The following is a 14,710-nucleotide window of genomic DNA, read 5'->3' as shown; positions in this document are numbered from 1 at the left end:
CACAGTTGGCAACGGGCTTTGTTGCAAGGATAGGTTCCTGGGTTAGTGGTTCTGTTGTGTGGTGTGTGGTGGCTGGTGAGTATTTGCTTCAGGTTGGGGGGCTGTCTGTAAGCAAGGACTGGACTGTCTCCCAAGATCTGTGAGAGTGATGGGTCGTCCTTCAGGATAGGTTGTAGATCCTTGATGATGCGTTGGAGAGGTTTAATTTGGGGGCTGAAGGTGACGGCTAGTGGTGTTCTGTTACTTTCTTTGTTGGGCCTGTCCTGGAGTAGACAAAAAAAGCTTCAAAAACAGACTCCAACAAGAAACTGCAGAATTGGAATTAATTTGCAAACTGGACACCATTAAATTAGGCTTGAATAAAGACTGGGAGTGGATGGGTCATTACATAAAGTAAAGTGACAGGTTTCAGAGTAACAGCCGTGTTAGTCTGTATTCGCAAAAAGAAAAGGAGTACTTGTGGCACCTTAGAGACTAACCAATTTATTTGAGCATAAGCTTTCGTGAGCTACAGCTCATCCGATGAAGTGAGCTGTAGCTCACGAAAGCTTATGCTCAAATAAATTGGTTAGTCTCTAAGGTGCCACAAGTACTCCTTTTCTTTTTACATAAAGTAAAAACTATTTCCCCATGCTAATTTTTTTCCTCCTGCTGTTACTCACACCTTCTTGTCAACTGTTTGAAATGGGCCATCCTGATTATCACTACAAAAGGGTTTTTTTCTTCTGCAAATAATAGCCCACCTTAATTGGTCTCGTTACAGTTGGTATGGCAACACCCATTTTTTCATGTTATCTGTGTATATATATCTTCCTACTGTATTTTCCACTGCATGCATCCGATGAAGTGGGTTTTAGCCCACAAAAGCTTATGCTCAAATCAATTTGTTAGTCTCTAAGGTGCCACAAGTACTCCTCGTTTGTTTTTTTTTGCTGATACAGACTAACACGGCTACCACTCTGAAATTTGCTGAATGTGATTATCCAATTTGTATGCATGTATCATTTCTGTATCTAAAGTTAGGAATATTGACTATGCAACAATTACAACTGTGTGTGTGTATGTGGGAGACACACACCAGACAACAGGCCATCAGCTTTGATGGGCCATTAGGAAGAAACAATAAGACTTTGAAGATACGAATCTGTCTCCTTCCTAAGAGGCTTCCTGGGACGTAGCTATGACACTACAAGATCACCTGGTACTAACACCATCTTTGACTTCTACTAATTTTTCACTAAAAGGAGAGGGAGGTCAATATTACTTCTGATTTTCTTATGTTATTCTGAAGACCATAAAGAGCAGCTAGTGTGCCCCTCTCCCCCACGTTAGGATGCAGCAAGTATGAGGATAAGTATGCAGTGTGTATTTGGTGAAAGAGTAGATTGAAAACATCAGAGAGTCGTCTGCAACTGCTCGTCTAAGAGCCTTTGAACAATTGACTTTATTAGTTCATTATTAGTCAAATGATCACATGACTGGGGTGTAATGATATAGAATAGCCACTAGGTGGCCCCATAAATGTGACAGCAATATAGGAACATCTTCACTTGTCACTATTAATCATTGCACTGCAAAGTTACTTTATGATTCAGTAGAATAAAGTCCGTTCACAGATATGCCATTGTGTATTTATGTTTTCTGACATGTCACTGAGGGATTACTTCACTAGGAATGGGGAGACCATTAAGAACAGCTTGTATATTTGCTACTGCTTCTTCTGTCATCATACGGGTGGCTTGGACTGTAGCAGTTCCAATGTGAGGAGTTATGATAATGTTCTTTAATTTTAATAATGGATGATCTCTGTAAGAAAAAGAAAGGACAGAATAATTAGAGGTGAATTTTACATTTCTACAGCCATGTTCATTCTAACAGAAAAGGGCAGAAGTAACTGGCAAAGTCTTGCATGTGAGAAAGAGGTATCATGATGCACAGAGGGTTGCACAGAACAGCAAGGAGCAAATTTGCCCACTTCTTCTCCTGCATGGGCCTTCATGTCAGTCAGGCTGCTACAGAGCTGCAATACATAAGAATAAGGATCTAATTTGCCAGTTGCTTGTGCATAACAGCCTGAAGATTTGACCTCAAGCAGCTTACATAGGGTTACGAGATAGCAACTGTGAAAAAACAGGACAGGGGGTGGGAGTTAATAGGTGCCTATATAAGCAAAAGTCCCCCAAAATGGGACTGTCCCTTTAAAAAACGGGATGGATGGCCACCCTAAGCTTACAGGAATTTGTAAATGACATGCACACAGACTTTACAAATTTGGACATAAGCAACTGGCCTCTGGCCCCTGAGAGAATCAGGAACAGAATCAGGATTGGAACTCAGGAGTTCCTGGCACCTAGTCTTGTGCCCAGTAAACCGGAACGCATCTCTCCTGCAAAAATATGCAAACACCTATGGAAAATGTGATTTGGATTTGAAGACAGTGTCTAATATATTCCCAGAATTTTGAAGGGATGCTGAAGAATTTAAGAATGTTTTCCAGTATTAATCTGTAATGCAAATAATTTCTGATAAACAGAAAGAAAACAGTTTTCTACCTTGGCAGAGGTTCAGGGTATGTCACATCCAAAGCTGCAGCTTTAATAATCCCATTTTGGAGAGCATCCACCAGTGCATCATGATCAACTACTGCGCCTGCATTAAAATGATAGTGTCTTATTGGCATATCCAGATAAGGTACAGAAAAAAACTAATCTCCAGGTAAGTTCCCTATCTTTAACTGAGAGGAGAGGTCTCATAATGCAATTTAAAATACTATTGGATTTATATCTCATTATAAAAACAAGACCGCCTTCTAGTAATGGTTAACCAAACAAAGCAAAGAATGATTTTTTTTTTATTAGCAAGACAGCATGGTCTAGTGGACAGAGCACTGGAATAGGATTCAGGAGACTTGGTTCTATTCCTGGTTATGCCATTGACCTGCTCTGTGATCTTAGGTGAGTCACTTTACCTCTCTGTGCCTCTATATCTTCTTCACTCCTTTACCTAGTTGTCTATTGAGACTGAAATCTCTTTGGGAAAGGAACTGTCTCTTACAGATTTATATAGCTTTGAAGGCCAGAAGGGACCACTGGGATCATCTGGTCTGACCTCCCACATAACACGGGCCATAGCACTTCCCTGAATTAATTCCTATTTGAAATTGAGTGGATCTTTTAGAAAAACATCCAATCTTGATTTAAAAATTTCCACCACAGCCCTTCGTAAGTTGTTCCATTGGTTAATTACCCTCATTGTTAAAACTTTTCACCTTATTTCCAAGTCTGAATTTGTCTAGCTTCACTTCCAGCCATTCCTTTCTCTGCTAGTTTGAAGAGCCCATTATCAAATATTAGTTCCCCATGTAGGTATTTATAGACTGTAATCAAGCCACTCCTTAACCTTCTCTTTGTTAAGGGAAACAGTTTGAGCTACTTGAGTCTATCGCTATAAGGCATGTTTTCTAATCCTTTAATCATTCTCGTGGCTCTTCTCTGAAACCACTTCAATTTATCAACAACCTTCTTGAATTTTGGATACTAGAACTGGACACAGTATTCCAGCAGCAGTTGCTTCAGTACCGAGGTAAACTAACCTCTCTCCTCCTCCTGGAGCTTCCCCTGTTTGTGTCTCTAGGATCACATTAGCCCTTTTGCCACAGAGTTGCATAGGGAGCTCATGCTCATGGGGCTAAGCTCCCGTAAGAGAATCAGAGTTTTCCACACATGGAATCTGCCGCACTCTACATCACCTCAACTCCCCCAACCAAAGGTGCTGAAGTCACCTTTCCCTGGTCCAGTCTAAACTCTCCGGGTTTTCTTCTCTGCATCCCACAGTCCCCTTTCCCTGTAGCTCTTGCACAGAAGCCATGAGAGCGAAGGGGTCATTGTCTTATGTATTTGTGTGGTGCCAAAGGGGCCCCAGCCTCACTTAGGGCCTCTACATGTTACTGTAATACAAATTATAATGACACAATTTAGTACAGAAATTCTACTGTACTAGATAACACTCTCATTGGGCAGTGGGCTGTCCTTGCGTTCAGTTCATCATGAAGATATTTGTACATTTTTCTTAGATGAAATAACCCTGAGTTAAAATGAGAGATGCTGGACACTCATTGAGCCCCACAACTCCTGTGGAAAGTATGGTTGCCAACCCTCCAGGATTGTCCTGGAGTCTCCATGAATTAAAAATTAGTCTTTAATAAAAGATTATGACTTGTGCTGAAACCTCCAGAAATACATCCAACCAAAATTGGCAACCCTAGTTGAGAGGCATAACAGCATGGCTTGCCCCTTAAGGGCTGGAGGCCTGAAGCCAGCTAATCCTGATTACTGAAAGAAATGCTGTAGCCCATCTGTGCTGCATTGACAGCCTTGATGGGGCCTGATGGAGGACAGCTGAATCACTGGAACTGGGGGAGCCAAGGGACCATGGCCCCCCACTTTTAAACAAAAGAAACATAAGCACAGAATTTATGTCCCCTGCAGATTTTTTCCCTCCACAAAATAATAGATTCTGCTGGGGAGACGCTGCAATTACACTGTTTGCCCACCAGAGCAGCCAGCCAGGGAGAGGGAGGGGGCACTTTTGTGAGGAAACCCAGATGGGTTTTGAGCCTAAAAGTTTGGGCCTAAACGCCAGTGACAGAAGGCTGAGCTCTAGCTAGGAAGAGCTGGAGGATGGGTTGTGAGAGCAGACTGGGACAGAAGAAGAGCTCTGGGTGTTAGAAAAGACACCAAAACTAAGTATGGACTCTTGTATGGTGATGGACTGTATATGGGACCCTGAGGTCCCATATACGCTATTTGTGTGATTAAACTGACCCCAGGCAGGGGTGATGGTACCCCAGAGAGAAGCCTGTGTGCAGTCCTTCAGGGGGTCTGAAGAGCGGGAAACAGAAGCAGGGTATTGCGGGTAGCCTCTGGCCAGGAAGGACAGGAGGTAGCCAACCCTGTGATAAGAGGTAAATGGGAGTTGTGGATGTTCAGCACTAATCAGCATTTGGTCTATAATTCATTATTTATTATTAGTTAAGTGCCAGCTATCCTGTGTACTGAACAAAGCATGGAGGAAGTCACAGACCTTGGCTGAGAGAGCTTCTTGATACAAAAAGACAACATTCAACCTACCTTAACTATAAAACCACAACCAGTGCTTCCATAACACCCTACCTCTGCAGATGTTAATAAGAGTAGCAGTGGGTTTCATCAGCTCTAACTCCCTTTTCCCAATCAATCTGTGTGTCTGAGGTGTCAGGTTCACAACCAGCATCACAAAGTCAGATTGCTGGAGCAAGTCTTCCATCTTTTCACAGTAGTGGGCACCAACAGCCTGTTCCTCCTCTTCTTTTCTGAGGCAGAAAGACCAGAATTATCTTTTATTGGTAAAAAAAGAAAACCACTTGCTGCTGCTGCTACTATGCCACCCCCACGGACGACTGGAAAGAGTGCATAGTTGCTATGAACCAATGTCTCTGCTGTTATAGAAATATAAAATGGGGAACAGTGCCACAGAAAGAACTGGGCGACTCCTACAATCCTATTTGGATTGGCCTTCAGTGAGGACTCTGGTGGGGAGGGGAAGTGAGAGAGGTGAATACATTAATCCAAGGGGCATTGAGGGAGAAACTAAAAGAAATGACATTTCATTGAGATCAATACTAAGCATGTTCCTATATTGATTATACTTATTTCCTAGTAGAATTTCAGTGAAAAAACAGGAATAGAAGCACCTCAGTGACCACTTCTGTGTTTGTTAGTGGCAAATATGCTTTGTTCATGAATGCGTTCTCAGGAGTACTTATGTGGCCTCTTAAGCCACTCCATCAGGGGCTCGTTCACCTGCACATCTACCAATGTGATATATGCCATCATGTGCCAGCAATGCCCCTCTGCCAAGTACATTGGCCAGACTGGACAGTCTCTGTGCAAAAGAATAAATGGACACAAATCTGACATCAGGAATCATAACATTCAAAAAACGGTAGGACAGCACTTCAACCTCTCTGGCCACTCAGTAACAGATTTAAGGGTGGCAATTTTGCAACAAAAGCTTCAAAAACAGACTCCAAACTGCTGAGCTTGAATTAATATGCAAACTAGATACCATTAACTTGGGTTTGAATAGAGACTGGGAGTGGCTGGGTCATTACACATATTGAATCTATTTCCTGATGTTAAGTATCATCACACCTTCTTGTCAACTGTCTAAATGAGCCATCTTGATTATCACTACAAAAGTTGTTTTTTTCTCCTGCTGATAATAGCTCATCTTAATTAATTAGCCTCTTACAGTTTGTATGGCAACTTCCACCTTCTCTGTATGTATGTGTATATATCTATATATATATCTTCTTATTATATGTTCCATTCTATGCAACTGATGAAGTGGGCTGTAGCGAAAGCTTGTGCTCTAATAAGTTTGTTACTCTCTAAGGTGCAACAAGTACTCCTGTTCTTCTTAAGGGAGAGTGTATAATGCAATGTGAGAGGATAGCAGAGGAGCCATTTCTTGAAACGATTAGAACTGTTCAGTGGTGCTATAAGAATTTACCACGTTAAAGTGTGCTCAAAACTCAATTACGTGACACACAAATAAACATGCTTTTAATGTATATATTTTAACATCAAGAATTATTTGAACTATGCTATCACCATCAATCATTTTCTCTCTTATTACCCCGCTATAAGGCAAAAAACTGAGCTCCTTATTCAGTTTGTACTTGGTCCTTGTTAATGGGAATTTTGCCTGTGTAAGTACACGGAGAGTAAGGATTTCAGGATTTGGCCCACATATTGGAAATAGCTGCAAGGTATAAAATATAAAAGTGATATGCAATATATACTGACTAGCATGTGTATGTGCCACGGCCTTCTCTAAAAGGAAAGTCAGAACTTCTCAAAAAGACAAGATTATCACCCTCTACGTATACTTGATCCTGCTTTAGTGCAGGGGGCTGGAGTAGAATACTAGATGACCCCTTGAGGTCCCTTCAAGCCCTATGTTTCTATGATTCTAGTGGCTGGTAAGAAGATTTAAACTCTACAGTGAAGATTCTCCTTTAGCTGAAATGGGAGCGCTCTTCAGTTCTTTCTGATGCTGCCTGTGTTCAGTTCAACCGTGAGGTCTTTTTCTGGTCTAGGATTCATTACAGGTGATAAAAGAGACACTGAACGAAGACAATTTGAGAGGTCACTGCAGACAGGAACATTAGCCTCTGGAGTTGAAGATTGCTGTAGCACAAAGAAGGCCCTGTAATTTCAATGTCACCTTTTATATTACATTTCCTGGTTCTAACATGCATTTTGCTAATTAAATCCACTTTCTGCTGCTGCAACATGGGAGTAACAGTAAAAGGAGTTTATTTATTCATAAAAACAGCAAGGTAGTTTGCAAGTTTGCATTTCTTTTAACAAAATTGCTGCAACCCCCACCAGAATGGGCAGGTTGGAGGTGAGGGGAACCCACTTTGTAAAGGAGCTATGTATTGCTGACCCTTTTTCTCCTGATATAGACTTTTAAATAGTGCTTAAAAATCATGCTGAATATATGATACTAACCTGTTCCATTGTTCTTGGCCAAAATTTTCAAACTTGGCTGCCAAAAGTTAGGCACCTAAATTCATATGTAAGTATGTAAATAAATAAGTGACCTGATTTTCAAAAGTGCTGACTACTCACAGCTCCCTCTGAAATCAACGGGAAGTGTGGTTGCTCAGGACGTTTGAAAATCAGAGTGCTCATTTAAGTATCTAAATATGGATTTAGGCACCTACCTTGTGGCAGACAAATTTGAAAATTCTGACCGCTGACAATGAAGGGAATTCTCACTGGAATGAGGGAAGGAGGATTTGGCATAAACTGGGGAAGAGGTTCTTTGGGCAGGTTTTGCAACAAAAAGATGTATAACTTTTAAAAGAATCAAAAATATAATCTGCTCTAGTTCACATCAGATGCACTTTCACCTCTGGTTCCTGTTGTGGTACAGAATTTTCATTTCAAAAGCTTTGGCCCTCTTGGCCACCTTATACCCAATGCTGCCCATGCCGATGATACCGAGAGTAGCCCCAGTGACTTCATCTGCCAGCCAGTCGGCAGCAAAACGCTCAGTCTGTGGAGAAACTGCAATCTGACAACCTAAAAATAAAAAAAGCTGAGTGAGAAATGGATTCTTGTTGGATGAATTCTTCCCTGTTTGTAATATCCTCTTTGAAGCTTGAAAATAACTTCTCTTTCCCTGCCAGTTCAGACATTTTCCATTAGACAAACCTTGATTTTCTATCAGGGTGTATCCCACTATTCTCCTCAGGGAGGTACCAATACATAGGTGAAGTAGTGGAATTTTTTTACAGGATGGGTGGTGTGAGATTTGGAAACAGATTTGGAGATTAGGTAACAGGACAGAATCGGCTGCATTGCAGAGGCCAGCTCAACAGGGGCTCTCTGCAAACTGTTGCGATGGGGACTCGCGGCAAAGGTGGGATGAGGGAAGTGTTGCACAGTGCCCAGGGCATGGGAGAACTGCTGTGTTTCTGTGGGATTCCTTCCTCTTAGCCTCCACAGACACTCTCCCCTCCACTAGGACACAGCTTGTTGCTTCCGCTATGCACTGTGCCGAAACAAGTTGCCCCTTAGAGAGAGCACAAGCTAACACAGGCAACACAGTTAGTATCATCAGCAATTCTAATGTTATTCTGGGAACAGGGTTTATTAATTTGAGTTCTTTGCTGTAGGAGGAGTGCAAAGCAAAGTTATTCAGTGGATTTCATAGCAAATCACTTTCTCTGGTGATGGAGACCCAAGGCCTGATATCCACTGCCTTACACACTTGTGTAGTCTTTTACATTGATGCAAAGGGGGTACTAATGAGTGAAGAATTTTCATTTGCTTGCATTTTGCATTCACTTTGGATAGTTGTAAATAACCACATAAAGTGCAGGCAGTGGAGAGTTAGAGTGCAAATTCTGGTCCAAACAGTAGGCCTTGTACAGTATATAAATCAAATCAAAGGCAGTTTTAAGCACCTAACTTAGATAGAGGCCTTAATTCTGTTGCCACTGCCTTCAGTAGAAGCTGGATTGGGCTCAGAATGTCAAAAACAATATAGAAAAAGAAGGACCACTTGAAAAACTGAATCTTTGCAGCTTTTCTTCCTGTAAAGATTCTTAAACATTATTTCAACCAGATAATCTGTGACAGAATAAAAATAAAATATGCCAGAAATGTAGCTGATGTGATTTATGGAAATATCAGCAAAGGAATTTAAAAAGTTACCTTCCACTAGCCTTCTGGCAGATGCCAGCATCAAGGCCATCCCAATGTCTGCTGTGGAGTCAGAAACAGCATGTGGAGTATTGGTCACTTTAACTCCAAAGCTAGAAACCAATTTCAAGTCCAGGTGATCCACTCCTACCCCAGAGTTTGCAATCACCTTTAAGTGAGGTAGGCTCTGGAGGAGCTCCTGGTCAATGACTGGTCTGCACTCATATATGAAAACAGATTTGATCTTTTCACTCAAACTTTCTTTGTTTTTAAGAAATTCCTTCATAGTGATGAGGTGAAATTGTTTCTTCAAGAGTTCCACATGGCCTTCCAGCACACCACATACACCTCCTATTTCGAGGATCAAAAGACCAGGCCGCTCTTGCTTTGCCATAACCTGCGAAAAGGATTAAGAGAAATATGCCCTTGAATATGAGAAAATAACATTTTTGTAAAAATACCATTCAGTAGGTATGATGGGGTATACCTACCCCAAACCGGTCCAGCAGGGGTTACCCACCAGCTGTGGGCTGAGAAAGCCACACCCCCTCACCTCTGCTGGGCATGCTCTAACAAGAACCAAAGTATAAAAGGGAGTAGTTCAGCTGAGTCTGGGCTGGCCACTGACAAGAGCAGACATGTGTTGCAGGCTCCAGCTGGGAGGCTCTCAGAGCTCGAGGATATAGAAACCAGTCAGGTTGAGACTCCAACAACCCTCCCACCAATGCAGCGGAGAGATGGCAGAGGCCGTGAGGCTACGAGCATTGGTAGGAAGTGGCACAGGGAACAGGACTGTATTAATGGGTGACCAAGACTGATTATAGAAGTGCCGGTTCCCTAAGGCCCTGGGTCAGGACCCAGTGGAGAAGGGTGGTCCTGGGTCCCCCTACCCTGGCTGTCCTGCCATCGGGGGCAGCCGACGCCCAGAGGGGTGAACTTTGCCACAGAAAGACAGCCTTACTGATTCTGGCAATTGGGCAATACTACTCTGAGCTGTAGAGCTGCAACATAGACCCAGGCCACTTGGGCTGTCAAATATCCATTTGGATAACCCCCTGAAATCCGACACCCTGTGACAGGGTGTATCTACCCCACGACAGTAGGGATAATTAAAATCCACATTTGTAAATCTGTACTTAATGGAGCTACAGACTTCCTTCAATTACACAATGTAAATCCAGAGTTACTAACTTGAAGTCAGTGGAGTTACTCTGGGTTTACACTGGCGTTAGGGCCTGATCCAGCTACCAGTGAAGTCAATGGGAATCATTCCAGTGACTTCAATGAGTACAGGATTAGGCCATGACAGATTAGGCCATCCGGCCTAGTGTCTATAGGGGTGCTAAGAGGTATAACTCTAAATTGTCCCTCATTTCCAGAGACATCACTTCATTTTAGTCCCAAAGTTACTTCCATTCCACACAATTTGGCAGCCCCTCACTTTTATTCTTGAAAATTATTTATCTCAGTAATAAAAGATCAGGAAGAGAGATTATTTTAAAAAGTCATTTAAAGTTGTCTGTGTGACAATCTGTGTCTGTTCCTCATTTCAGGTCTTTATCGCACATTACATCTTGATTTGGATCCTGGCAGATTGAGAAGTATGCTAAAAAGAATCAGAGCCTGTAATCCTCAACAGGATTCTGACCAGTCCATGCCAGAAGCACAGGAGGGAGGCAAGGGGACATTCCTTGTGGATTTCCCCTCTTGCACATCCATGCAAGGATTATCCAGAATCTAGGCATGTAATAAGTTGGCTGCCCAAGTACATACTTATGGTCTCAGGAGTATGTACCTATGTTCCCATTCTGCTGCCTGTGCCTACACTACTATTTTTAGCAAGCTAGCTTGATCAAAGCTAGCTCAGGTATGCCCACATGTGTTGCAATCGCACCTCCTGATTGCAGTGTAGGCATATACCCACAATGGTCCAGTTCACTGTTCCCCTGCACTTTGGGGAGTCATTGACACAAGAGCAAAGTATGTGCAAAATGCTTCCCCTTTCTGATTTGACAGTGCTTTACAAACACTTCGCATTGGTGTATAAAGAGCTACGCAAGAATTGGAGAAATACTGAATGGGGCAACTCAAAGTACCTAAAGTTAAGCAGGTGCATAAATTATTTGCTGGATCAAAGTCACTTATCATGGGGCTACTTGAGAATATTTTGAGGTAAACTAGTGGCAGAATGGAGAGAGATTTACTGAGATACTGAACAACTTTTTTTCTTTCTGTTTGTGACAGACAGATGGATGAGACACTGAAATATATGCTAAATACCAACAAAAGAAAAGGTTTTAAAACATCAAATAAATACTCTGAGCAATAGTATAGAATATCAGCCATCATCTGAGGTATTATATATCTAAACTGTTGCCTGACTATAACCCTGGAGCAAGGACTGTCTCTCTCTGTTTTGTTAGCCCATTGAGCACTTAAATAATATTAAAGTCAATAAATTAAAAATATTTAGGGGTCGTTTGTGCAGAGCAGAAGGCTCCCCCGATACTAACCTTGGTTTGGGGAGCACTTATTCCAGCTCTGCCAGTGCTGTTTGGGCCAGTCCTGTAGCTCCACCTGGAATCCATACTCCTTTTTGTCCAGTGATACACGTGACAAACGGCTGGATGAATAAGTCTACCAGCCAACCTTGAGCAGCTAGTGGCCAACCGAATAGCTTCTACCAAAGAGAATGCTTTAACGCTAAACATAATCTTTCAGTTGTCCACCCCAGCGTGTTAAAGGTAAACTTGTCAAGGATATGGCTATTTTAATTTTGAACTAGTATCATCTGCTGTGTCGCCAACCCTCAGGATTTTATCACAAGCCTTGCAATATTTGGTATTTTTCTTAAAGCCCCAACTACTCAAATCAATTGATTATGTGAAAAATGAAAGTGTTTCTAGCCCTCACAGCTACAAAGAAAAGCTTCAAAACATGACCCATAAAAGCTGAAGCACAGTGCAAATCAAAATAATCAAAACATTATTTTTTAAAATTTCATTTTTTTAAAGATAAGCTTATGATTTTTTTGGTGGGGGCCTGACTCACAATTTTTGAATGAATAGGGTTAGCAATACTGCATCTGGAGCTTTAACAGGCTCACAGTATAACAGAAGTTTTTGTATTCAGTGAAGTAAACCTGCAGAATTCCTAACGGCTCTGCTTTCTGCTGATGTAAGTAAACAGAACAAATCTCTTTCACTGACATTCTTTAAACGAAAACTGATTATATAAATAAGAAATAACCTGGTACTTTCTATTGCTTTCTTCCTGACGCTGATCTTGGTGTAGCTCTGTTTTACCACTTCTGGCAGTGGCAATAGCTTAAACACAAAATCTCCGTATACAACTACTTCCAGATCTCTGCAGCACACAGAGGGACGCACAATCATATGATCTAATCCTTAATCCAAGGTCCCATAGCTGTCCTTACTCTGCCTGAATCCAACCCCACATAGCTAATGCGTTAGAGTATATATTCTTCCTGTGCAAATTTCAGTTGGCTGCGGCTGAGTACATTCACATGACTGTGAGCACTGCCAGCCATCTCTGCCAGGTCCACCTTCTATCAGAGAGTCTCTGGACACTTCAGCAGGAACTGCCACATAGAGTGACACTATCTGCCAGTCTCTACTTCATCCTCTTTGGCTTTCTGTGCAGCCTTCCTAAACAATGTCATCTTCCCTCCTCCCTGCTTCTGAAACTGAATTCTATGGGGCGCGGAATAGCAGATATTGTTAGAATGTTTTTAGTTCTCTGTTTCAGAGGAACAGCCGTGTTAGTCTGTATTCGCAAAAAGAAAAGGAGTACTTGTGGCACCTTAGAGACTAACCAATTTATTTGAGCATGGGCTTTCGTGAGCTACAGCTCACTTCATCAGATGTATACCGTGGAAACTGCAGCATATTCTCTGTGTGTATATAAAGTCTGCTGCAGTTTCCACGGTATACATCTGATGAAGTGAGCTGTAGCTCACGAAAGCTCATGCTCAAATAAATTGGTTAGTCTCTAAGGTGCCACAAGTACTCCTTTTCTTTTTAGTTCTCTGTGCGCAGCTACACACATTCTTGTGGCAATGGAATCTGATCCAGAATCCGTCCACTATTGTAGAACTGTGCTCCAAAATCTAAGTTTTATTTCTTTTTAAAAAATTGCTTCTAGCCCTAATGGTTGCAAAGATAACCTTCTGAGTATGTAAACTAATGTAGTGATATCTGTGTGAGTGTGCAGAGAGACAAAATGAAATAATAACTCCAAGACAGATGTGGACTGTCCTATATCAATGATTGTGTTAATTCTGAAGCCTAGTGATGCCAATTAATATGTCAACACGGCTAATAATTTAATTGCTGATTATTTTAAGAAAAATATCTACCCAGGGTGTTTATCTATCCTTTGTGCAATCGCAGATATTGGGGCATCAGGCAGCGAGGTAGCTTGTTACAGCTAACATGAGAAACTAGGAGTTTAAACCCCCTCCACTCCTAAACTTCAAGTCACCTTAATGTCTGCTGTTAAAATTAAAACTGAATATTTTGGAGTAGCATAAAATAAATTGAATTTACTATTAAAATATATAATACACACAATAGTAGACTGGTTGTATTATTCATTGCCATTCATTAACATTTTCACATTTCATTCAGTAAAATCCTCACTGTTTTAATTTACTTAGAGCTCATGCAGAATTCAGGACTAGAATGAAGCAGAAACCACTGGGTTTTAGAGCAGAATTTATGTTGTTTGCTGACAAGTACACTAAGCCTTGATGATGTCCAAGAAAGTGGAGCAACTCTGTCAGGAGCTGGGCATTAGGAAGTTTTGTGGACATATATGTTCTGGGTTTATTGGCTTTTTGATTGCTGTTGCGATGAGCACTGGGAGACAAGGGAGGAGACTGATATTCACTTGCAATCCAGCTGGTTGAAATCTGTATGTGCCCCATGATTTTCACAAAGGGTTTTATAACTTTTTGTAGACTAGGGCAACAGCTAATAATAACTTTATCCTGGGTCTCGTGGTTTTCAATGCAAGGTCAATGACCAACAGTCATCTGTGATTTAAACCTGTCTTTTTTGCTTGTTATTAAAGGAACCAGCAAGATAATTCAGATGGTTCTCTACTGGTGCAGCTTTCTCTGGTGAAGGACTTGGTTCAACATGAGACTAGAACGGGAGGAAAGGGAGCGTGGGTGTGCTCTTTGCATCCTACTGTGTCCAATTGTAAGTCTGGATTTGACTGGTTGTGTTCAGCTAACATTAATTTGGGAATTTTGGTAATGTAAAGACTGTCCTACTAATCCACAGGATTCCTGACCATACTCGTTGATATAATGACAGGTTTCAGAGTAACAGCCGTGTTAGTCTGTATTCGCAAAAAGAAAAGGAGTACTTGTGGCACCTTAGAGACTAACCAATTTATTTGAGCATGAGCTTTCGTGAGCTACA

General features: G+C 41.6%; 1 protein-coding gene across 4 annotated transcripts; it reads right to left on the bottom strand.

Moving 5' to 3' along the window:
* Positions 1 to 1,407: 1,407 nt before the first annotated feature.
* On the bottom strand, positions 1,408 to 12,663 carry LOC125632220 (putative 2-ketogluconate reductase). Of its 4 annotated transcripts, none has more exons than XM_048840046.2 (6): positions 12,510 to 12,663; positions 9,273 to 9,657; positions 7,964 to 8,135; positions 5,172 to 5,350; positions 2,553 to 2,649; positions 1,408 to 1,806 (listed from the first exon to the last, which is right to left on the bottom strand). In XM_048840046.2, the coding sequence occupies exons 2-6, from the start codon at positions 9,652 to 9,654 to the stop codon at positions 1,650 to 1,652; spliced, it is 987 nt and encodes a 328-aa protein (XP_048696003.1). In that variant the 5' UTR covers positions 9,655 to 9,657; positions 12,510 to 12,663; the 3' UTR covers positions 1,408 to 1,649. The 4 variants fall into 4 exon arrangements, with proteins under 4 accessions (XP_048696003.1, XP_048696004.1, XP_048696002.2 ...); XM_048840047.2 differs by having other exon boundaries at positions 12,517 to 12,652; XM_048840045.2 differs by lacking the exon at positions 12,510 to 12,663 and adding an exon at positions 11,774 to 12,488.
* Positions 12,664 to 14,710: the final 2,047 nt, after the last annotated feature.

The sequence above is a fragment of the Caretta caretta genome, chromosome 2 (genome assembly GCF_965140235.1).
Source record: "Caretta caretta isolate rCarCar2 chromosome 2, rCarCar1.hap1, whole genome shotgun sequence".
In the NCBI taxonomy this organism is placed as follows: Eukaryota; Metazoa; Chordata; order Testudines; family Cheloniidae; genus Caretta; species Caretta caretta.
The sequence above is the reverse complement of the archived record's forward strand: the minus strand, read 5'-3'. Positions and strand labels throughout refer to the sequence as shown.